At 42.6% G+C, this 25,811-nt stretch overlaps 1 protein-coding gene across 1 annotated transcript in view; it reads left to right on the plus strand.

Annotated features, from left to right (window-relative positions):
* The first annotated feature begins 787 nt into the window (after positions 1-787).
* The window catches only part of grid1b (glutamate receptor, ionotropic, delta 1b), a 43,806-nt gene continuing 18,782 nt past the window's right edge, over positions 788-25,811 (plus strand). The window contains exon 1 of the mRNA XM_036142588.1: positions 788-1,492. Within this exon, the coding sequence (XP_035998481.1) occupies positions 1,411-1,492 (82 nt within the window). The 5' untranslated portion in view covers positions 788-1,410. The remainder of the gene's footprint in view (positions 1,493-25,811) is intronic.

Below are 25,811 nucleotides of genomic sequence, written 5' to 3' on the forward strand. Positions count from 1 at the left end.
GTGAATGGATGTTGCTCAGCACCTGGAATGACATTACAGGACATGTCAGTGACGTCACAAACACATAACCAGCCAGAGGCTTGACTCCGCAGAGGATGTCACCCATCAGTGTTTGACCACAGCGAATCCCTGCTGTTGCTGGTGACTTGTTGGAAACTCCTCCACTCCGCTCTGCGCTCACCTAAAACCTCAACCACGGTTCTCAACCGCTGCTTCTTCGTTCTGAGAGTTTTTTTTTTTTTTACGCAAAAAAGCCGACGCATAACATGCAACAAAGTGCTATACCTCGTCGCGTTTAGATTGAAGAGGTGAAAAAAATATGTCACATGTGCTGAATGAGGACCCACGCTTAAAAAACAACGAAGCCTGGTACAGTGTCCAGATTCGGTCCGTTCGCAGCGCGTAACCGAAAACCTCACCAAGGTGCTTCGCGCAGATTTTAGAGAAGAAAAGCTGTCATTCGTACTGTAACTCCACACACGGAGGCAAGGGAGAAGCTGACAGTTTTCCACCATTACTGTTACCGCCATGTAACGGGATAAATAATCCCAAGAGAGATTAGATCGCGAACATTTACGCACAAATATGAGAGTCACAAGCAGACGCAGCGCGTCTCTGAGTAAATCCAGCACATGCAATACCTTTGTTTCAGCGCAAAAAAATAATAAAAAAAATCGCTTATTTACTCCCTAGAACGACAAATAGTTAGTGGCATTGCCGGTTCTGGACGTTAAAAAGCCTCAGCCCCGGTTCTTGAGTCCCCGAAAGATCACCTGAAACCTTACCGACAGAGCGAGTATCACCCCGGGGCGAGAGAACCTCTGCGCCTCCTCCGCGCTGCGCTGCGCTCCGGCACCCATCCTTCCATCCATCCCTCCATCCCGCCATCCCTCTCCATCTCCGTCCCGCGCCTTTCTTTCCTCTGCTCCGGCTTCCAGCACCGGAGATAGATGTTCTGCAGTCACGTGGGTTGAAGGAGAGGAAAGAGAAGGATGGAGAGAAAGGAGGGAGGGAGGGAGAGAGTGAACGTCCCTCCTCCTGCTCCTCCGCAGTTTGCAGTGTGTGATGTCTCAGACTCGGAGGTAGAGAGTCAGAGCTGCTCGTCCGGCGGATCTTCACCTCTGAAACAAACCCCCGGTGTCTCCTGTCATCCTCCCCCTCTTCCCCTCTCACCTCCCCGGCTTCGCTCCTCTCTGGAGCCCTGGAAGATTCGCTCTCTTTTTCCTCTATCCTTCTTCTTCTACTTGACTCTGACCAACAGTTTCTTCAGTGGGATTTAGTTTTCTGCTCATCACTCCCCCTCCAACACTTCGCTGCCGCCGCTTATTTTCGGATTTGCTCATAAGTGAGAAGGAACCCAAGAATCGGCGAGGTGGATCCGTGGATGCGCCTCTGGGGCTCGAACTGGAGATGGAAATGCTGATATTGTTATTTCATTCCCTGTGGATATTGCAATGCAACACCGTGAGTGCCGACTCCATCATCCACATCGGTAAGACACCATCGGGGCTTTATTTCTGTTCAGCCGTGCGGGTTTTGGCTGCAGGGAGAATCGGGCTGCGCTGAATAGGAGCAGAGAGCAGGGGACGCTTACGGGTCGGAGAAATGTGAATAGATTTCTGCTGTTATAGGGCTGAGGTGCATGCGCTAAATTCCAAACACCTCCGCATTGTAAAGATAGAAAAAGGGGGACTTACTTTCATGGCTGATTATCATTCCAAGCCGTGCCAGAATACCGCGAAGAAGAAGAAGAAGGAAGAAATGAGACTGTTGCATTCAGGCTCAGACGCACGCAGAGTGGAGGCTGAGAGAGCGCCCCGCAGAGTGTTGCGCCATCCATCCATCCATCCATCCATCCATCCATCCATCCATCCATCCATCCATCCATCCATCCATCCATCCATCCATCCATCCATCCATCCATCCATCCATCCATCCATCCATCCATCCATCCATCCATCCATCCACGGACTCCTCTATGCATATATCCATCTTCGCTTTCCTGGAACAGGGAGCTCTAGTTTCCACATTTCCACGCAGAAACCCTTCAGATCGGCCCTCCGTGGGTGATTAGAGGGTTTCACTTTATCCATCCATCCTCCTCCCCTCTCCCTCTCTCACCCACTCCTCCCCTCATCTATAAGCGTGAACTTTCAGTTGGACGTGAGTGAAATGTTAATCAACTCCAGCAGAGGAAGCGATGACAGAGGGGACAAACGGCGACTGTTCGGGCTCTGAGGCGGCCAGCGCCGGCCTCTCTGCCCTCTTTTTATCACATTATTTCCTGCTGTTTCAGTCCAATCACTGTTTCACTGAAAAGGTGAGAGCTTAGTGAGGAAGCGGTGGAGCTCGGATGAAACAGGGGGGCACTTCTCAGATGAGCTGGAATAATTCCCCTCAGAGATGATCCAGATCCCTGATGTGCTGCAGCCAGAGCTCGATGCCGGTGGCGGCACTGCAGTGAGCCGGGGTGCTGAAGCCAGCAGAGGAGAGGAGGAAAGCTGCGGAGTTATTCTGCAGAAGGATACACATCCCTCTTTAACTGATGAATCGAAACACGCTATGAGAGAAAATAATCTGATCTGAAACATCACTGTATGGTTTATAAGGCCCTCAAACCACACATGCATTCCTGGCGTCTCATGTGTTGGATGGTAATGAAGTGGACACAGAGCCGGCCTGAGGGAAAAGCAGAGCTTGTGGCTGCTAAGGGCCTGTTCCTGGTAGGGACAGACTGGGAAAGCCACCAGTTGCTCACATGTATGAAAAAACACTGTTGACAGACTGACAATATAAATACCAACTACACTATGCTTTAACTTAGAAACAAGAAGGAATATCTTTATAGATTATAATGTAAACATGACACACACTCATCCATCCATCCATCCATCCATCCATCCATCCATCCATCCATCCATCCATCCATCCATCCATCCATCCATCCATCCATCCATCCATCCATCCATCCATCCATCCATCCATCCATCCATGCATGTGAGGAAGCAGAATGTATTGTATGCATGCATGCACACATGCATACAACGGTGGTGCAAAAGTTAGGGAGGTCGTCCTGTAACTGGCGGGTTGCTGGTTCGATCTCCTGCTCTGGACGTCGTCGTTGGGCAAGACATTTCAACCGGTGCTCAGAGGGCCCGGTGGCGCCAATGTATGGCAGCCTCACTTCAGTCTGTCTGCCCCAGGGCAGCTGTGGCTGCTAGCACACTGTAGCTCACCACTGTCAGGGTGTGAATGTGTGAATGAATGAGCGCTTTGGGGTCGTCAGACTTGATAAAGTGCTATACAAGTAAAAGCCATTTACCACATACATACATACATACATACATACATACATACATACATACATACATACATACATACATACATACATGCATAATTGGGCTATGGGGGTAAGAGTCCAGGAGGGAACCCCAGAGATCTCTTGAACCGGTCAAGCGTCTCCGACCCCTCAACTGACTCACCGAGGCCTTGATAACAGAGCTCCTCGCCCTATAAGGACTGAGAAGACACTGTGGAGGATGCTGGTTTTACCGGGCAGCATTTCATTTTTTTGGTCACAAATTAAACCTTTCTCCTCAGCTTAAACGCAGAAGTTAAGACAAACAGCTGGGCGTAAAAATGACCAGACTTCCAATTTACTTGAACTGATCAGAACAAGGAGGAAATGAACGGCTGTCTCATCTGTCCCAACATTTCCTAAGCTAAGCTCTGGAACTATAGTAGCATTAAGCAGCAGTGAAGTGAATAGGTGGGCCTTTGCTCCCAAAGAACTTTCTGCTCAGGGCCGTACAGTACCTTAGGGCGGCTAGGTGGGGAAGCATGCTTCTTTCTTTCATGTTGACTGGATCCAACCTTGTATCTGGACAAAGTAAAAGTCCCGGGGACAGGCTGGGATGTGTGCATGGGACAGATGGGAGGATATCAGCATCCCTCTGGGAGAAATCAGCATTCAGTGGGAACAGTGATGTGGGATTATTACAAACACAGAACAGCTAATTCAACAGATCAACAGGCTGACACCAACATGCCGCTCCGGGATGATTTATGAGCGCAAGAGAGGGAATTAAGACCTGTTACTGATGCATTTGGGTTCTTTAGATAGAAAACTCAGGCTGCACACGTCGTTTCATAAAGCACAGATGTTTTAGGGCCAGGACCTGTTATGGTAAAAGAAAGAGTAACTTGGTGACGAAGATAAAGAAACTGAATCACATATGCGAGTTTCAATATAACCTGTAGAACGTGTCTGTTGTTACCTGTTCAAACTGGGCAGGTGGATTGTTGAAGCTCCTCGTCATAAAAAAAAAAAAAAAAGCATTTTGAGACGTTGGTGAGCTCGCTTCCCCATAACAGGAGAGAACATGCAGCACCCAGAGCTCCAGCTGCACGAATCTGTCATTCCCAAAGGTTTGAGCTGGTAAAAGATGTTTCTGTCCACCTGTGAGGGAGGCTAATTCAGAGGCAATCTCCTCGACCCAAACTCAGCCATCTACATCGTTTCATATCGTGTGTAGGAAAGTAATCACGTATTCTTTTAAAATGCGAAATGTAACCCAACTTTGAAACTTAGCCTCTAAGGAAACCTAAAGATACGTCTTCTTTTTAACCCGAACACTTGATTCTGTCGTTCAACCAATACTGCTGCTGGATCTGGGCCAAAGATTCACACAAGAGTCTTTTTGTTTTCTAACATTTTCGAATATTTGCCCTTTAGGGTTTGTCAGAGTCATGTTCTGTCACTCTGCTTTACTGCAGGAGCAGACGGCTAAATCAAATCCATATTCTCATACAAGTATGTCCTTATCCGTCTATCAATCAGTTTAACGCCGATGTCTTCCTAACCATTCAGCAACAGCTGCGATATTTCTCATCAGCTCTTAACTAATGTTGTTTTTTTTCTTCCCCCCGACATTCTCATATGGATCATTTAGCAAAATCTGTTGGTTTAAGAGGGAACTGAATTTATTTTCCACATTAAGGGTGCTACAACGTGTTCATGTCGTCGAGAATCTGTTGGAGCTCTCTTCGGAGCTGCGGTTGCTCGGCTGCATTCAGGGACTCTGTTGTTTCCTTCACCCTCTCCTGACAGCCGGATCAACTTGGCAACGCAGCGCAGCAGAACCCAGATCAGTTGTGACAGTTTTTCAGCCTCGGCTCTGAGACCCACCCCAGCATCTGTCTCGTCCAGCCACGCTGCTGATCGCCTGCGACGTTTCCCGGTTTGTTTGTCGCCTCGTCTCCTCTGTCCGCCACTGAAGATCAGTGGCAGGAGGGGAGGTCGGCAGTGAGGTGCTGACGGAGGAGGAGCTGATTGGTAAAAGAGCTGATACTCAATAAAGCGTGGGCGCTGGGCCTTTGGTCATCCGTTGACCCCATTTGCTGCCGCATTCAAGTCCAGCACCGGTGGCAGGATCCAGCTAAGTCAAGGTCCAAGAATCTGCTAAATTAAATCTGTTCAGATCCCAGCGGCAGCAGATGCTTTCTCTAATTAGTTACACTCCCTGTTCTTTGGTTCAATGTGCATAAAATCAGTAAAAAAACGAAAAAAAAAAACCAGCTGCTGTAGTTTTTATTTGTGCCGTGAAAGAAAAGGAGCGGCCGAGGACAATCAGAAAGCTGCAGACCGTAAAATAAAACAAATAAATCAGTTTTGAGTTACTTTCTGCCCTTAATTAAAACTCAGAGATCAAGTTGTCAGTTAGGAACACTCAGGATATCAGAGACCCCTTGGGAGGTTCAGAAGAACATCTCCTTCCAGAGAGGCAGCAGTGGAAGTGATTATGGGAAGCAGACACACAGCTGGATGTCAGACCTGAACAGACGAACCCGCCAGCACTCACAGATGGGCGAAACAAGCTGCATGCCGTGTGTCCAAGACAAAAAGAGATCTTTGTTTCGGAACACCATGCCAGCAGCTCACCAGCTCTTCAGGTTCGAAAGTCCGTTCTTTACCATTGTGCCTGTGATCTCACAGAAAACATTCATAGAGAGGTTTGATGAAGCACTTCACAGATAAAAAGTCTGCAGAACTAATTGAATCCCAACAGACCGTGGACTTAATAAGATAATGCTTTTGTCTCTGTATCTCTGTTTTTTTTTTAACGTCTAATTTAAAGTTCTAATAGATTCTGATCTGGCTGCAACCACTTCCAATATGCAAAGAAGAAAGTCCAACAAAATGCTAAAACTTTGAAAACATTGGGGAAAGTGAAAACTAAAAGTAAGAACACCCCAAAAATTATAAATGCTTTTAAACTGTACTAAAGTTAGGTTTGCTGACAGATGTTCAGTATATTAAACTTTATAAAAGCAAGGCAGGAAGGGCTGGAGGCTGGCTGCCTCTGACTTTTACTCAACTTTTAAAATGTGTTTAAATAAATTAAATATTTGCATCCCTGACCTTTCTCACTCCATATTTGGTGGGTTGGAGTCAGATTTCGGCCAAAAGGGAATATGCACAATAAACACTCATACAATAATTTCTTTTAATGTAATTCACAGGCACATAGACTATTCTCCACATACATTTTGAACAGTTTATTCCATGCATGGCGTGGGAGTTTTTTTTTTTGTTTTAATTAGAAAAGATCTGAAACAATGTACAAAACAAGTCAAGGAAGTATATTTGATAAATCTATAGTTGTTCTCACATCAGAGATCATTGACAAAGCATTTTTGTACATAAAGAGGAGACAAAAGGACAACAAAAACAATAGTGGCATAGGCTAGGTAACAGAACAGCAAGGATTTAGCAATTTTCTCACACATCTTGGCAATTTTCTTATTTGTCTTAGAGATGTACTCAAGTGACTTAAAATATTCAGCAAAAAATGGATTGTTATTTGCATGCATGCTTGATTTAAGTATCTATTAAAAAATGATCACAAGCTTAATGACCTCAGAAATATCTAGATTGTCCATGAAATAAAGTACATTCTTATATGTGAGAGAAGTTATATTAGGGATTTTGAGTGAGATCCAACTATGAATATCAGACCAGAAAACACATTGACACTGTATGATAGATAAACAGTTGTTTCTATTTCAGAGGAACAAAAGACACACGGATCAGAACCAAACTTTTCTGTGAAGTAAAGTTACCACAGAGTATATAGCATATATATTTTTGAAGTGGGTTTCCTTTATTTTCAGTGAAATTGGATATTTCACATTCAAAGAAAATGACCTTTTTTGAAGGCATTTTCTAGGTCTTGTTTAGACAAGACCTAGAAAATGCCTTCAAAAAAGGTCATTTTCTTTGCTAATAATGTTAGCATTATTAGCATTAAAAAAAACTTTCTATTTAAAGGCTAGAATGATCAATTTCTTATTAGATTTTCTGTCTTATAGTGAGACCGTATCAGTTGTCAATGAGAGCATACATGTGTTGATAGATGAAAACAACATAGTGTTTTTTATAAGTTTAAGTAAAGGTATGGGAATCACTTTACAGACCTTAATATAGCCATTACAAGAAACCTTTACTTTGTACTTATTTACAAAGTCGAGAAAACAGCATACTGTCTGTCTGTAACAAATCCTGATTAAAACATATGCCGTTTTCATACCAATCAGGTTTAAGATTTCTTGTCAACTGTTACAACCCTAATATTCCACAGGACTGAATTGGGAGGAGAAAATTTGTGAAAAAGAAACATCCCAAAATCTAATGCTTGCTTATAAAAACTTTTTTAAAGGTATCTTGGAAATTTCAAAATCACATTTGAGCAAAAACTCTAACCCTCCAAGCTTTAAAAAAAATTGTATTTGGAATGTGGTACCATATAGACTGAGGCTGGGAAATACACTCTTTTAGCCATCTGACTCTGAAAGCTGCAATAAAAGACTCAAAATCTAAAGCATTTAACTCTCCATTTTCATAATCTTTTACTAGTGCTGATTTGCGTATGTAGTGAGTTTTATTTCTCCCGGTACAGTTAAATATTATAGAGTTGGACAACTTCATCACCTTTTTGGAAAGTGAAAATAGAATGACAAGCACTTCGATCCATCGGGCATATATGAAGAAAACCTTAGTCTCAAAATACAATCAAATACAAATGCTCGTATGAGTATTCATTATACGTGTTCCCTTCTGGCAGAAATATGACTCCATATTAGCGAGACTGTATTATATTTAAGGGTAAATCCGAGTAAAGCACATTTAATACAAAAGCACACCACAACATTCAGATGTTTAATTGTAAAAGACAGCCATTTCTCTGTTTCTCACTCTCTACAATTATCTACTTCCTTTGCGTTGCTTCATACGAAATCCCAATAAAACACCTGCGATCTGTCACATGGTGGTCCTGATGTGACAACGCGGGAAAAGTTCACGGCGTGGCGTAAATACTTTTGCGAAGCACCGCGCGCGTCAGTTTAACCTGTGAATGGGGCTGTGCTTAGCTGTTTGCTTCTCACCGACAAAGACCGACCTGGGAATGGGAGTAATTAGAGAGTTAAGAGTGATTTTTATTGTAACTGCGTCGTAAAACTGAAACAATGAGCAGCAGGAAGTCGAAGAATCAATGACGCCCGGCCTGCGAGGCAGCATTCTTACACCCCGTGCAGCCATTTCCATTTGTGTTTTTCATTGTTTGTTCCAGAGAAAGGCACCCCAGATGATCCAGATGGATCTTTTAAAAAAAACAAACAAAAGGAGATATATTTCTGTAACAGATCAGAGTCAGATGTACTCAGTGCGAAGAGCTATCAGGTCATGCAAGTGTTGCTATCAGGCTCTAAGACGCTGATGCCATCTGCGCTCAGGTTGTAGCTCTTTGTTTCCCACCTGGGCAGTTTTCTAGCTCAGAAGGTCCCTTAAATGCCCCTCAGGCCGAGCGGATAACAAGTCACTTTTTATAAAGAGCCAGAGGAGGAAAGATTAGCCCGTCCCATGAGCCAGGCAGCTGACGAGGGATGATTTACGGCGCTGCTGTAGTGGCTAGCAGAAGGAGAGCCTGCTTATCCGATGGCTGGTTTTGGAAAGGCAAGCTCGAACTGCAGGAATCCAATCTGTTAAAGCTGGCAAAGCAAATGAGCAGCTGCGGCCTTTTTTTTTTCGCCCCCGCCGCTAAATAAGATAAACTGACCCGGTTAGGGAAGAACGCAGCGGCCTTCCCGCGCTGTCTCGGTCAGGGTCCGGCCACAGCGTTTACCTCCCCTACCTGCACAGACGCACATACGCCAGGATGGACACAGCAGCCGGCTCCGAAGGCTTAGCGTTTGACCCTGGAAGAGGCATTAAAATACTCCGCGAAGCAGCGTTAGCGCTCCTTCTAATTCGCCGTGACAAACCTGCAGATGCAGACCGTGTGGGCAGAGCGAGAGGAACAGGCTGAGAAGGGAAACTGCTTTGACTAATTACAGGTTCCACAAAGCTGTTCTTACATGTTTTCTTTTTTTTTTCTTCTATCCCTGAAGCTGAGATGAAGCCTCTGTAGTTTGCGGCGAGCATAAGTGGAAATAAAAAAAAATGAGTCTCTCAGAACGCGACACCGCCATTAGACTGTAAAATCAGATTCCGCAGATCATATTAAAACCATTTATCAGTGGGTTTAAACTTATTTGGGCCTTTTCTGGTCAGACAAATGGCTTGCTGATGAATAGATCTGAGTATTAACTGAGTAGTTCAATACATCAGTAACCGTGCTCCTTATAGAGGAGCGGGTTATTAAAGCGTCATCCTGCTTTACTCGGATCCAGCTTCACACTCTCTTCACGACTCACAAAAGATGATTCTTCTACACTTTCATACACAAAGGTAGATAAATAGCCAAAGCTGGAGACTCTGCGATGTCCTTCGCTAAGCCATTAAAAGTTTAGTCCAGCACTTGGTCTTGACTGATGTTATGTGTTTTGACATAAAATTGTGCTCTAACGTGCCATGAGATTATGTTTATCATGAACCGTTGTTATGTTTCTGAGCTGAATTGAGGTGCAAGCTGGGTGGCAAGGCAAGGCAAATTTATTTGTACGTCAGTACAAGGACAACGCAAAGTGCCTTACACGATTACAACATTGGAAAATTCAAACAGAGTAAAAAATGAGTAAAACAACAAGCAGTTGGAGTAAAATGGAATGGAAACTAAAAGCAAATATTAATGATTTTAAAAACAGTTGGGCTGCAAACTTAAACTAATGATGTTTCAATTAACAGTTTAACTTGAACAGTCAAACATAGTCCTCAACAATTTAGTTTTTAATCTTGATTTAAAGGAACTCAGGCTTTCAGCACTTTCACAGTTTTCTGGAAGTTTGTTCCAGATAAGTGGAGCATAGGAACTAAATGCTGCTTCTCCATGTTTGGTTCTGGTTCTGGGTATGCAGGCTAGACTGAAAGTTGAGAGCCTTCACTTGCTAACTGTCAGCAGGATAACCTGAACGTGACTGTGCTGGCCGGTGAGGAACCAGAGCTGGTGTGCTGTCACGTTTCCATCGACGTTCTCATGCGCATTTTGAGGTATCGCGTTTGAAAAAGATTGATGGAAACAGCGAAATTCGAAATGTTTTACACTCGCCTTAGGTGTTTTTTTGGGATTTTCTGAAGATGGAAGCACACTGGCCGGATTGGTTCTGACGCAGCGAACATTTACCTCACAGGACTGATCAGCTGTTTCCGCTGTCAGCGTCGTCCCGAATGTTCCCATAACGAGCGCGTAAAACGCATTTCTTTCTCTACGTCTCCAGACAGCATGTAACATCGGCAACTTTAGCTGACTTGTCAGAACGATTAAAACTTGCTCAGAAGCAGCACGTTCCTGAAAGCCTCTCCATTTTTTTTCCTCAGATGTACGGTCCATGCTAGTGTGCAATCTCTACTTCCTGCTTATCATTGTCAACTTCTGATGAAGTTACAATTTGCGTAGCCTGGTTAATCCGCTCCAAGCCAGTGGATGGGCACACACCTAAATCACATGTTCTGTTTTTTTTTTTGTTTTTTTTTGCAAAAGTAAGCGCAAAATTTGCACGACAATTGGATGAAAACATAGCCTGTGAGGTTGAGCGGTACCAGCTAGAAATAGTTGGAATCCTCATCAAACCTTCAGCATTATGTTTTGGACTCCTGATAGGGGCAGAACAATGCCAGAGCGGTCAACAGATCCCCCCCGATGGTCTGCTACATCAATCTGGCCGAGGAACCTGATCAAGTGGTCTTTAACTCACACCTCAGGGAGAATTTCTCTCGTGTCTCCTGGGAGGTTGGGGACGTGGAGCCTAAATGGGCCGTGTTCATAACCTCTACTGCGGATGCAGTTTGCAGCAGCCATAGCGTGAAGAAAAACAATGATGCTCATTAAGAAACAAAAAAAGAAAAAAAAACAAATAAAAACTAAAGAGAGGAGAAATTGGTTGTTTTCTGGCTGTGGATAATTTGTCTCTCAGGGACAAGAGAGATACAAAAACGGCATTAATATTTTGGTGAGAAATTAGCTTTTCTGTTGTTTCCTTCTCCTCCTCAGAGGAGGCGTTGTGTAAACCAGCACATTATGGTCCCTTTGGAGCTGGTATTAAAAACTAGTCTGTTGTTCAGCGGCTTTCGCTTGTCTCGGACTCAGAAAGGTATTTTTTAAGGCCTTGTGAGTGCCCCCAAGTGGTCAGATAATTAACACTAAATTATTCGGTAAGTAGGTCATGTCATCAGCTTCACTTTTAGTTTCAAGCATCCAGCAGGTTGAGGTTAATAAAAAATGCCCCATGCATTGTTATGTACTTTTTGGGCCACTGCTGCAACAGTTGAGTGACATTTACATCAACGCCGTAGCAGAGGCTCACGTATGGTACACATCGGGTGTTAGGAGGTGAGATTTGCAGTGTAGAGCTGAAAAGTCAGGGTTTTCAATGCCAGGATGTACGAGGCTGGCTGCATTATATAACCTGGTAATGCCAGGAGGTTGTGAGTTCAGAGTCTGAGTAAACTGCCAGGAAGAAGCGTCACCGGTTCAAAATATGATCTTTTCTCAATCATTTCTCAAACAGAAAAATCCGACTGAAGCCATTGTAAATCATGAAAGCTTTCAACCATCCTATATCAGATGACATTTAATCACCTAATTCATCCACAAAAAAGCCCATTGGATTACAGTCATAACAATTCCCCCTTCTTGTCTGTCTTCTTTTCTCATCAGCTAAATAGCTGCCACTTTATTTCAGCCACGGCGGCACCCTCCTCCCCCCCCATCATAATCATCAGATAATAATACAAAGACATGCAAAGAACTGACTGCTGATGTTAGACTGAACGAGTAGTAAAACATGCCCAGGTCTGTTCGTGTTTTGGTCAGTGGGCGTCAGGATTGATGTTGGGACCGCATCAGAGCTAAACTTATTTTCAGGTTTCGGAGTTTTACATTTAAGCGCCTCCAAGTGCAGTTGGGTAACTTACTTATTTTCAACCGTTTTCTGCAACATTCCTCCTTTAATAACAGTTTCTTTTTATGAGCTTTTCTCCTTGATCGTCTCCATGAATGCAGCCTCTATGTTTGCAAATAGCGTTAGGTGGGGGGTTGTGTAATCAGTGTTTTTTTTTTTTTTTCGGAACCCTGACACCCTGGGAGTGAAAATGTGTCAAATAAAGAGGAAAATAGAATCGCTTCTATGTTAAGATGCGCTTATCTGGAAACAGAGCGCCTGAGTTAACAAACTACCTTCACATTCAGCGCTGCGGTTTCCGTTATGAGGTTTCGTTTAGGCCAGGATGCAAAAAGAAAGGTACTGTATGTGGAACCTGTGCAGCAGGACTTTTCCCAGTGGACTGCAGGTTCTTTTAAGGTTCTGATGCTTTTATTTGATTCTTGCAAATGACAAAAGGCAACTTGTTGCTACGGATAATCATCACAGCTTTGCACCACTTCAAAAAAAAAAAAAAATTAACTCATCATATTTTCAGTACGGTTAAAAACCAAAAACAAAAGGCAGTTTACCACTAGATCACATCCTAGATATGGATATGTTTGAAGCCTAGTCTTCTGCCTGTTTTGCGTTTCTCTACAGTTCGCAGTTACTTTGCCTGCATTCGGATTTATCTGTAATTGGATTGTTGTCGTTCCTTAACAGCGGGCTCTGAGTACCGGGATCTAACATGCTGAGGAAGCACAATGACTAAAGGAGTACAGGCGTGACTATTTGTGACGCCTGCAGGTGTATTAGGGAGTAACGCAACAAAACCTAAAACCTAGATGTACTCGTCATTTACTGGAGACGGCAGCGACAAGCAGTACAAAGTTGGTCCTGTCTGCTGCTTCACGGTAATCTGAGGCGTAGAACTCCCGGAGTTACGAGACGAATGTTGACAAAATGACGACTCTTACATTTTCTCAACATCATCCGCGCCCATTTCAAATTTCTGAACAACAACACTCCACACAAGCAAGAATCCTGTGCAGACCCGGAGTGTCCAGCTTGCTCCCTCTAACAAGTCGATACCAACGGCGAAAGCACCTCCTCCGCATGTCCTCAAGCTCTACAGGAGCCCGCCGAATCATTCGCGTGTGGTGTGTTGAAGCAAAGAAGCCTCCAAAACAAGAAAGACACGGTGCTTAAAGACCACATTTGGGCAGCGCTGGGCTAGATGATGGATTGAAAAAGGAACTGAGAGAGCTGCCAATCTAGGGACGCAGGAGGAGAGGGATGTCACACGTTGCCTACCAGCTTGGCCTGTGCAGGACGTTCCTGATGGAAAGAAGCAGGCAGAAGAAGAGGAGGAGCTGAAAATGTGGAGCTTACCGAGGGAAAATGATGTTAAACGGCCACACTGAGCATAAATCTTTACTATGGGCTGGATTGCTCTCCCTGACGCATCACCTCCACTCGCACACGCTCATGCATTATAAATAATGCTCGGGAGCTTAGTGCATGCATTTGGTGTAAGTTGTACAAGTTGAAGGATCTTGTAAGCAGCTCGGTGTAGAACCTGCAGACTTTAAGTGATTATTTTTTGGAACAATCTTTTAAGCTAATAAAACTTTCGCCTACGAGAAATCGTGAAGATTTCCTTTCATTTATACAATCTTGACTGCTTGTATCATGGATCCGTTAATCCAGGTCAAGGTGTTTGATTTACCAAAGATAGAACCAACAGAAAGTATTTACATCCCTTTCATCTTTTCACACGTTAGAGTTATTCTAGATAGGAGCTTTTTTTTTAGGAGTTTAGGAGTTTTTTTTATTTCTCCTAGGTCTCCTCACAGCCCCCATAACGGGAGGGCACGGCAGCTCTTTAAAAAGACTTGGAGATTCTTCGTCGTTGCCAAACCTTAATCCGGGCCTTCATTAGCATTCCCTTCCATGGCTTAATGTTTTGCTGAAGCACATTGGGCAGCAATCACAGCCTCAAATCTTCTTAAGTATGTTTTCACAAGTTTAGTGCTCCTCTTTGGGGAGCATTACATTCTTCTCCTCTGCAGACCCTCTCGCGCTGAGCCACGTTTGATGGGTTGCGTCAGGAGAGAACCATTTTTAGATGCTCAATTTAACTTTATTCAGTGCTTGACTTGGCAGCTCAAAGACATTTACAGATGGCTCCTAAAGCCCCTCCGTAGTCGTCTTGGCCATGCACGTTATGTTATTGTGTTGACAGAGGAGTTGTTGACTTCAGTCTCAGGTCCGAAGCACTCCGGAGCAGCTTTTTCTTGAAAAAATCGCTCTTGTTTGAGGTGATGAGGAGGGGCTAGTTTTTGGCTTTTTGGTCAAATCCAAGTGGGCTACCATGCTTGTTCGGCTGCTACACCGTAAAGGCCTGATTGGTGGAATGTGTTAGCGGTGGTTGACCTTCTGGACGGCTTTCTGTCTCCACAAGGGAACACTGGAGCGTTTTAGTCAGCTCTCTGACCAAGGCCCTTCTTTCCTGATTCCACACTTTCTGGTCAGATCCAGAGGTGGTCCTGATGGGTCAAAATGTCTCCATCCATCCATCCATCCATCCATCCATCCATCCATCCATCCATCCATCCATCCATCCATCCATCCATCCATCCATCCATCCATCCATCCATCCATCCATCCATCCATCCATCCATCCATCCATCCATCCATCCATCCAATTTCCATCACGCTTATCCCTGTTGGGGTCGCGAGGGTGCCAATGGGCGAGAGGCGGGGTACACCCTGGACAGGTTGGCAGTCTATCGCCGGTCCAAAAAGTCTTCAACTTTCAAAAAAGAAAGTTGAAGACTTTTTTTTTTCAGCAGAAAAAAGCTGAGAACACATTGCTATCAGGATGTTCAGTGCTTCTGATGTTTTTTTTTTTTGTACTTGTCCATATACGTATAACCCGATACGTTCTCGCCTTTGGTCTTCACTGCTTAGTTTTTGCTCTGATACACACAGTCAACAGTCAGACCTCAGTTACACGAGCGTGTTTGAATCCAAAGCTCGTTAGATCTGCCGAATGAAATCAGCTGAGCAGGCTGACTCCGATCAGGCTGACAGAAAGATCTCAAGGATATCAGTGGGAATCAGATGTTTCATGGAATGGGTGTGAATACTTATGTATACCTGTAAATCTTTAATTTTTTAAATAAATGTGTTTAAGAAAAACATGCCTTCCCTTCCTAATCACGGTATCATGATATTTTGAGTAAAAGACTATAAGTTTAAGCTACTGTGAGTACTTATTGGTGGCGCTGTACAAGGACATCTACTTTAACAGAGCACACCCAGTGCTCTCACCAGCGTTACAGCAAAGTCACACAGGCGTTTCCTGTCGGACGAAGTAGCAGGAAGAAATGTTAAGTTTCGTTTTCTAAACAGGCTTGAACTGAAGGTGAGTTTTAGCCTCATGTTTCCCACCCCAAAGGTCTTTAGTTTGAGCACTTCGTAAGCTTTCGGTTGTCTTTTTGGGCGTCGCGTAGAGGAGTTCCCTGCTTTCTGGCTTCGACACGTTCAAGGTTACCGTGATGTCATTCATCACCCGGAGCCTGATGAACAAACAATGCAGACCTGTTTTTTTATTATAAGACGCAGTTTGTTAGTTTTACAGCACCTCCCAGCTGCAGAGGGACAATAGATCTTAATATCTGTCATTTTATCCCCTGACTGGAATGAATCCTGTTTGTTTCAGCCGGTCTGGCTGATCACGTCTCTAATTTCAGCAGCTGCACATCGCATTTGCATAACCTCACTGAAGGTGATGAGTTGGCAGTCAGTCAGGAGAAAGAGGAGCTCAGCAGCTTGTGTTGGGGTGGAGGAAGAAGGAGTTCAGCTCTCGTGTTCGGTTTTTTTTTACGGCTCTCTTCCTGCTGGCAATGTCCGACGACGGGGAGACATATTGCATCCTGGAGTAAACTAGGAAACAAACTCTAGTTCTGGTGTGCGGTCTCCTGGCAGGATCTTCTTCAATGTTTTTGCAACAGGACACAGAGCCGAGGCGTCTGTTATTTGGATCTTTAATTATGAAAATAGCCTTTCATAAATCCGCAAAACCCCGACTGCTATAAATCTGCTCGCCGTTGTCGCGCTCGGTCTTTGCCGGCGTTTTAAACCCCTCGCAGTATTTCACATTAAACGCATCCTGGCGCAGGATCGGACTAATTCTGTTTAGACACCGCGAAACCCGAAAGGCCAATCCGTCACAACAACACACCTCGACCGGCCGACAGCGGCTCGTATCGCATCTGAGGGCAGAACGGCTGAATTGGAGCCTTTGCCTCTTCAGGAGACCTCTGTCTGAGTGGGAGGATTTCATGATAAGTGCCTCTAAATTACAGATATGTGTTTAGGTCACATTACGCCGATGCTCTGCCTCGCATTTAACTCAATTAGAGCTGACATGGCTGATGAGCTCAGGGATGCCTCTGCTGTTGCGGTCCCATCTATTACCAGCGGGTCACCAGCGCGTCTTACACGGTTGTCTTGGGGATATTTCACAGTCAGCTGACAGAAGCTGTGAAACTGTTGCTTTAAGGTGGCAAACAGGCTGAATTTATTTAGTGCTATTGTATTCGTACTGACCAATCAGCTTTACACCAGAGCCACACTCACCCTGTCACACACCAACACAAAGATCGGCGGGCAACTAGGGGTTAACCGCCTTGCCCAGGGGAACATCAACATGAGGTAGGAGGAATCCGGAAGCGAACCCACAACTTTTCCGCTTGCAAGACAACTACCAAACCCCACAGAGTCACAGTCGCCCACCTCCACTTTACTCTGAAGATGACCGAACCCCACAGCAAAGACCAGCTCGTCCCATCTCATCATATTTCCAGTCAGCCAGAGTTTCTTTCAATGCATTTGTGTGAAAAAGTAACTTAATTTTTCTATTCTTGCTTTTTTTGATGTACTGAAATTAAATTTCAAATCATCTCTATATTTTAACATTCAATAACTTGGGTATATACAAAAAAATCCAATCATTTCATTGGGAAAAAAAAGCTATCCAAAGAAAGCCGGCTTAACAACTGTAACCAAGCATTTGAGATAACAAGCAATGAGTATTTTACATCTATGCGGAGGAATTTCTCTTCTTTGCCACTCTGAACCTGCATTTGGTGCTTTTTTTTAACTATTCACAGGTAGACTTGCTATTGTCTTTGGGATTATTGTCTGTTAATAATCAAATGCCCATGAATGTGACATATTATTCAAAATCCACTTTTTTAGCCCTTAAATACATTTTGTTGCTTACTTAGACTCAGAACATTTTATGTAGTCTGTTCAGGTGCTGCATGGATATCTTTATATTCTACTTTTTTGGGTCACATTTTTTAAGCCTTTCAGTTTTCTTTTTTTGAACAATTACATCACAGTCTTTCCTGTGGAACGACTAAACAAGGTGATGGACTTTATTATCCGTGTCCTGGAGAAGCACAGAAGCCCCAAACCATCTCACCGCTGTAAACCGAGTTTATGCTCTTTCAGAAATGCGAACCTTTGAAGAATCCCCGTTTTGCCTCGTCAGTCCACAGAGGATTTTCCTGAAGTCTTGGGGGTAATACTGATGCTTTTTTTGTGCCTGTGAGATGGGTCATTGTGTCGTTTTTGGTCAGCAGTGTTTTAAGCCCGGGAAGGCTCTTTCTCATTGTTCAGTCATGAACACTGACATTAGAGGAGGCAAGGGAGGTCTGCAGTGTTTGGATTTTGAGCGGGTCAAAAATCCTCAACAGTGATGTGAAGGAGTCATTTTCAGGTATTATTGGTTGTTATTGTTAGTGTGGCACAACTAGTTATTAGGTTTAGTAGAAAATTAGATATTCACAGAAGACCTGATTGCTTTGGATAGCTTTTTAGTGTTAATGAAATCATCGTTAGAAAATTGCTTTTTTGTATTTACTCAGGTTCTTACTCATTACTGTTTTTCTGAAATTAGTGTGTTGATGTGAAACATTTAAGTGTTTAAAAAAACACAAGAGGTTTAAACGTTTAAATTTGTCTAAATAATCAGTTCTGTGGGGCATTTTTAAGAGTTTGAAATCATTTTTCTTTTTACCTTTGGTCGGTTTTAAAATTTCTGCCACAAGGACACTTTTTGTGGTCTCTAATTTATCCCTCTTTAGTTTGTATTTAATGAAAATGATGGGGAAAAGCTCTGCTGAGTCTATAAGTTTTTATCTTTATTCTGGAAATATTTCAGCTTATCCCTGTGCTTTGTCTGAACAGTTGCCGTGCTTTGTTTCACTCACATCTAGAAGACCAGAGCTGTCGGCAGCGTAAGGCCCCACACTCATATAAATGAAGTTAATATGTTATCTTGAGTTCAGGAGTCGGGTCATAACCGAAGCATCACCTCTAATTACCCCGCAGCACTACTTGCTCGCCCATAAAGCACAGTTTGTCCCAGGCTACACAGCCACCCTACAGCCATTCATCTGTTCTTCATTTCTACCATTTTTTTGTTCTTATGCTCCTCTGATCATCTTTTTTATCCTTTATATCCCCGCCATCTTCTCTACAGTCCTGTTTTGGATACCATCCATCATCTTCATTCCTCCCAGTCCCTTCTTTGTGGTCCCTCAGAACCACCGTCATGAAGATATTACTTTTTGTAATGCCTTCATTCTTCTTTACATCCCACTTATCCTACCTAGCTGTCTTTATTTTTTTTCTTTTTGCTAATCAAATTTTTAATAATAATAATAATACATTTTATTTATAAGCACATTATTCAAGTCAAGACACGTTTATTTGTATAGCACATTTCAGCAGCAATGCGGTTCACAGTGCTTTACATCAAGAGTCTTTTATTGTCACCACGTGTTACAGTGGCAACATTTTTCTTTGGCCGCTCCGATTCACATTACACACAATGAAGGAAAATCGACAAACAAACAGGCAATGAACAAGGGTTACAGAGTTTAGTTTCATTTTATTTTTTTGTAGCATTCAGGAGAGTCACATCATGAAAACATAAAAACATCATAAACCAATCGAAGCATCGAACCATACTTTTTACATTGTCAAGTAAAAACATCAATACGCATCAAACATGTTGGTCAATGTTCCTGTCATTATGAGTTGAAAGCAACTCTAAACAGGTGGGGTTTCAGGCTCCATTTAAAGGAACTCAGTTTTTTGTCTGATTTGCAGTTTTCTGGAAGTTGGTTCCAGATCTGTGGAGCATAGAAGCTGAATGCTGCTTCTCCATGTTTGGTTCTGGTTCTGGGTATACAGAGTAGACCAGAACCAGAAGATCTGAATCTTCTGGAGGGCTGATACAGCAACAGGTCTTTAATGTATTTTAGTGCCAAGCTGTTCAATGATTTATAGACTAACAGAAGTATTTTAAAATCTATTCTCTGAGACCTGCAAACAGTCGGCTTCATCTCTGAATTGTTTTTTTCCCCCTTGGAAACCATGAGGGAGATCTCAGGTATTCCAGGTCATGTGTCTATCCTCACTCTGAGTCTCCTCCTTCTTGGCCTCCGCTCATTAGACTCTGCAGATGAAGCTCAGCATTCTGATCCATCTCCGTCCTCAGCCTCTCCATCTTAACGTCAATCAAACTAAACTCAGATTCTGTGTTGTGACGTTTTTTTTCTGTGCGACCCCTGTATGTATTACGACTCAAAGGCAGACCCTGATTTCATCCCCACAATCCACGTAAATTGAATCTGACAGGAGTAATTGAGGGCAAAGGTTGAGAGATTCCTTTCAGACTCGACCACTGTCTTTTTTTATCCTGACAATAAATCCATAGTTATAATTTGCATATTCAATGTTTGGTGCTCCTCCTTGCCAAATCAGAAAATGGTTTTATATGAAAATTACCACTAAAAACAACAAAAATAAACAGGCAGGGTTTCATCTTTACACCACCGAGGACCTCAGAGCTCCAGACTTAATTACCCTGATTTCAGGCATTGCAATTGTTGTTTGGGGAACAAAACATGCCGCTCACTGAGTCTCTCTGGGAGGGAGGCTTAAGGAAATCTGTACAATGCAAAGAACAATCTGTTTTCCTCCATGTAATAATACTCCAGAGGTCTGCTACATAGGTTTTAATTCTCTCTGGGTTTTACTGGCCACCTATTTGCCACATGGGCAGCTTTGAAGATAAATTACACCTCTTGTATTAGCAATGATTAAGCACCTAATAGGAATGGATTTTCCTGCATGAGGGCGATGAAAAGACCAAGGCCAGTAAACATAATTGCATTGACTGTGTGCGCAGAAATGGTCCGTTTTTGTCGATTAACGGGCGCACAGTAATCAGACGAGTGATAGAAGGTGGAACAAAGCCGAGCCCGTCCTCCAGATTTCCTCTTTAATTCTTAAAGGTGAAGTCCCACTGTGGCAACCCGCTGGATAACAAATGGCAGTGCTAATTTTTCTTTAATGCGTTTTGTACTCTGGAGTGAAATAAGTGGTGTCTTAATTTGCATTAAATCAACACAGAGCCCAATTTGATTCTGTCTCCTTAGAATCATTTCGGCGAGGAAGAATGAAAGTATTTTATGAAGAAACGTGGAAGTTCATGTGTAACAGATCTGTTGCTGTTCTTTGTGGTCAGAGTTGAGGCAGCAGTTGCATGACAACCTGAGAAGCTTGTCGTTTTTACGCCTTCGGAGCAAACGGCTCCACGTCATGAGAGCCAGTTCGTCACTCACAGTTGAAACCACAGATTTGCATTAAATAAAAAAAAAAAACATTACAACTCTAGAAAATACAACTCACTGTCTGAGGATAAAGTTGACAATATATTTGACGGAACCTTTCCGTTTTAGATCAATTACGATAACTAAAATATTTTTTTTTTGCTAGAACAAGAGAACTGTTACTTTTTAAAACTTCTTTGTCCGTAGTCAGAAGTTTATGTATATTTTGGCAGCATTTTAAACATTAAGACTTCAGTCAAACCTTTTGTGATTCCTTCCACGTGGTTCTCACACGTGATCGGCTCTTGGCTAGTTCCTACTGAAAGAACTTTTGTAACCAAGTAGAGGTTGTTGGATGACAAATTGCTAATAGATATCTGTTGTGCTCATCTCGCTGGTTTTCATTCTAACTGAGATCAGAGCCTTGTGATGGCCACCCCAAAATGTTGACAAAACGTCCCTAAGTCACTCTGTAGTTATTTTGGGTGTATCCTTAAGGTCACTGTCAGGGACGTGCAGAGACCGTTGGAGGGGCAGGTGCTCAAAGTTAAAAGAGGGCACATGGGGCACGGATTTAAAACGCGATACAGAAACATACCTTGCTATACATCCGGCTGAAATGTACCAACCAATACTATAAAGAATGTAACATGGAATCAAGGGCGTAGGTTTGATTTGAACTTTGATTTGAACTTTAACCCTAGGGACACTTCATTGCTCTGACATCATTGGTCCTACGCAGTATGCATGCTCCTATTTCTTTATGCTTGACTTGAGCGTCAGGGCGCGTTTCTTCTGTCTAAAGAGAAAAGCAGTATTTCTTACTACATTTATACAAATTTTATAAGCACGACACACACTAGATGCTTTTTGTTAATCTGGTGGCCTAGTGGTTAGAGCATTGATCTTGGGTCCCAGAGATTCTGAGTTCAACTCCCACAGACTACCATTCTGGGTCCCTGAGCAAGACACTTAACCCCGATTGCTCCCCTGGCGCCGCACAGTGGCAGCCCACTGCTCACCAAGGGGATGGGTAAAGATGCAGAAGTGAATTTCTCCATTGTGAGATCAATAAAGTTCTATTATTATTATAAATTATAAAGCAGCGCCCGATCTGATGAACGTTGAATTGAGACTTTTTTCCCACTTTGAAAAAGTTTGCATTTGAACTTACCAGCAACAGAGACCTATCAATTTTTACCATCTGCAACATTCCAAACAAATTTCTTACATCATATATCTGAAGAGTAGATAACAGCTTCTCCTTACCTACATCTTCTCAGACAATTAAATTATTTCCCTAACAATAGTGAGTTGTCGATGTTTAAATGTGCAATAAATCTTAATAAATAAGGAGCATGGAGGACCCAATACTGTACTTTGAGTAAGATTGGTGACACCAAAACTGAATTGTTTCATGAGTGGTTGTCCATTTCATCACTCAATATACTATTGGTATATACTAGTAAGACTAATACAGAACAGCAGATAAAACTTTAAGATATGTTAAGGCCTATATTAAATTAATTTTACGACCATATCAACAGATTAAATACTTTTTACTTTTTTGGTGTACCAAATTACCCTCGTAATGAAGTAATATTTTATGGATTAAGTCCCTGATGATAAGAATGTCTAGCTCCGCCCCTGGTTTGCAGTAGTTTACTAATAGACAGTGTGGAAATCTTTGTACAATAAAAGCAATGTAAATAGTGTTCCTCGGTTGTATTTGTCGTAATTCTAATTCTAGAAGTAGAAATAGTGAAATAAATAGCACTATCATTTTGTGAAATCCTAATTACGCTATTATAAATAAGTAAAAGTCTAAACAAAATATAGCAGTTGTTTAGGCAGCATATAGTGTTGTTGTGTTGTATATCATATAAAAGAAATATCACCTGCTATTTATACCTGAACTGCATCAGAGGGTCAACAAAAAAATTAAACAATAATAGCAACGAAATATTGGTAAAAGGGAAACCCTCACCTTTTCTTTTTCAGGCAGCTGTGGCTAAGAATCAGAATTTTTAATAGTCTACAGTCTTTGCTTTTCCATCTTTCCAGCCGGCTTCAGAACTCCAGCCTGGCACAAAATATTTAGTTTTATAAAACAGATTAGGTTTCTGTTGATAAATGCATTATACTTCAGAATGGGGTACCGCGCGCGAGGTATTTTTAGAAACACAACGTCACGATGACGTCACATCACGTGGTACGCAGTGGGGCAAACTCCGGAAAGCCACCGTTGTTTTGCTGTAAAAGAGACGTGCGTTAGCCTAGGTTTTACTCGGTAAACGACTGCTTTTTCCAAATCTAAGACCATGGTTTTTAAACATTGTTGCTATGGAACGTGCAACAGCGACTCGAGTTACGCTGATCGGCCGCATATGAAGGATGTTTTCTTCAAGACTGCCAAGGAGAAATGTGTGTGCTTGGAACACCGGGGCGGTCGGCCTACACAACAGTTCAACCCGGAAAAAGTTACCAAATTCAAGTACATATGTAGCAAGCATTTTGTCGGAGGAAAGGGCCCAACCGAAGAACATCCTGACCCAATTCCAGCGACATCAAGTCAAGGTAAGAGTATTTTGGTGGCCGACATGTTAATAAAGTAGCGCCTGCTACCATGACAGCATATAGGCTATCATGGTAGCAGGCGCTAACATGATAGCCTGCTACCAGGATAGCTTACTCAAAAACATTTCAAATGAGACAAACATTAAACATATACCCATTCCTGGACGGTGATTGCAAACAACAACAAAAAAAAAAAAACGGCCGACACTGCCATGATCGCCGGCGCAGGAAAAAAAAAACAAAGCTTACCGTTCGATCAACTGGCCAGTTTTCCAGTCTTTTTAAGCCCTCGAACCTCAAGCCATCGTTTGAGCTGAAGGTTGGTGTGTTCTTCGACAGTGCGGCCAGTAATCCGTGCGCCTGGGACATCGTCTTGGGAAAGTTTAACGGCTGTAAAGTCGGTCATATCGCTGTTTCTGTTGCGCTTGTAATAGCTGGGTTATCCGTGCTTTCTCTCCTGTATGCCCTACCTAAGCGGCAAAAGGGGCGTTGCTCTTGAGACGGTGACGTCACGTGCGCGGTACCGTATTAGATGCTATTTTGAGATGCTAACGTTGGTTACTTACATTTCTCAAGTTCCATAAATCAAAACTCTCTCGCCTGCTTCTTTACAGAACTGCACTCAGCAGCTTTCACCTATTTTACTGCAGATAATTAGTTTCTTAACTGGGACTAGTTCCGTAGCCTAGTATTAATTGTGGTAACCACAGTATTCCTGTATGATAACTGTAAAACTGAAATCTCCGCTCCAAGCAAGCACGCAGACGGACAGACTAGAAAACAGCCAATCAGAAAGAGGGAAGGCGGGATTTAAAGCAGTATAACCAATGACAGTGGAGTTAAACAGCACAGAGCACAGTCAAGTGTGCTGCAGATTTAAAGGGACAGGTCCACTGAGGGCAGGACAGACTGGCCAGCGTGAGGCAGCGGAGCTGGGAGCTGCGAGAGAAAAAGTAGGGCAGAGTGAGGGTACGTTATGTGGATCATGTATTTTTATTATTATTATTATTCTTTTGGACATGCACCATGCACACACACACACCAACAAACACGCACACAAAAAAAAAAAAAAAAAAAAAAAAAAAAAAAAAAAAAAAAAAAAAAAAAAAAAAAACTGACAAAAGGGCACTTTGGGCACCAAGGAGCAAAGGGGCAGGTGCTCAAGCCCCCCCCCCCCCCCCCCTCTGCACGTCCCTGGTCACTGTCCATTTGGAAGACTCATTTGTGCCTAAGTTTCAACTTCCTAGCAGATGTCTTGAGATGGTGTTTAAATATGTCCACATATTTTTTCTTTCCTCATTATTCTATCCATTTTGGGAAGTGCCTAAGTCTCTCCAGTAGTAAACCACCACCAGCACCACAATGCTGAGCAGATTTTTCCATTCTTGTAAACAGCCTCTTGTTGTTGTTTAATGCATAAATCCACATGGACATTTTGCACATGTTTTAAATCCCCTTATTTAGTTGCACGCTTCCTCAATATGGGTTTGGTAGTTTTAATAACTGTAAAGTTTTGTTGTTGCTGTTGTAAATTTGCCCTTAATGTTCTGTTCAGTCTCTTGTTTTTATGTTTATCTATCTATCTATCTATCTATCTATCTATCTATCTATCTATCTATCTATCTATCTATCTATCTATCTATCTATCTATCTATCTATCTATCTAAATATATATATATATATATATATATATATATATATATATATATATATATATATATATATATATATATATAGAGAGAGAGAGAGAGAGAGAGAGAGAGAGAGAGAGAGAGAGATGGCTAAACATAAGAACAAGATACAGAACAGAACATTAAGGGCAAATTTACACCTGAATTTCTCACTGATGGACAGTAAAGGTTATTTCTATTTCTAATGGTGTTATCCCAGTGCTGGAGAATTGAGATGCTGCTCTCAGATTTTCTAACTTTCCATTTTTCCTCCAAAAGTAGCAATGGTTATTATGGTCACATAAATCTCGTCTCTTTAGACCACAGGACGTAGTATTTATACGCACATTTTGCACCAAAATGCATTAGAGTGATCTCATGGCTGACGCCATGTTAACCTCCGTGGGATAAAAGGGACACCTTAAAGGCATATCAAATATGTACCCAAGGATGAACCAGACGGGACAAATCTCTTCCTGAAATCTTGGCTTCTTTCTTTAATTTTCTC

This window comes from Fundulus heteroclitus, chromosome 10 (genome assembly GCF_011125445.2).
Source record: "Fundulus heteroclitus isolate FHET01 chromosome 10, MU-UCD_Fhet_4.1, whole genome shotgun sequence".
NCBI lineage: Eukaryota > Metazoa > Chordata > Actinopteri > Cyprinodontiformes > Fundulidae > Fundulus > Fundulus heteroclitus.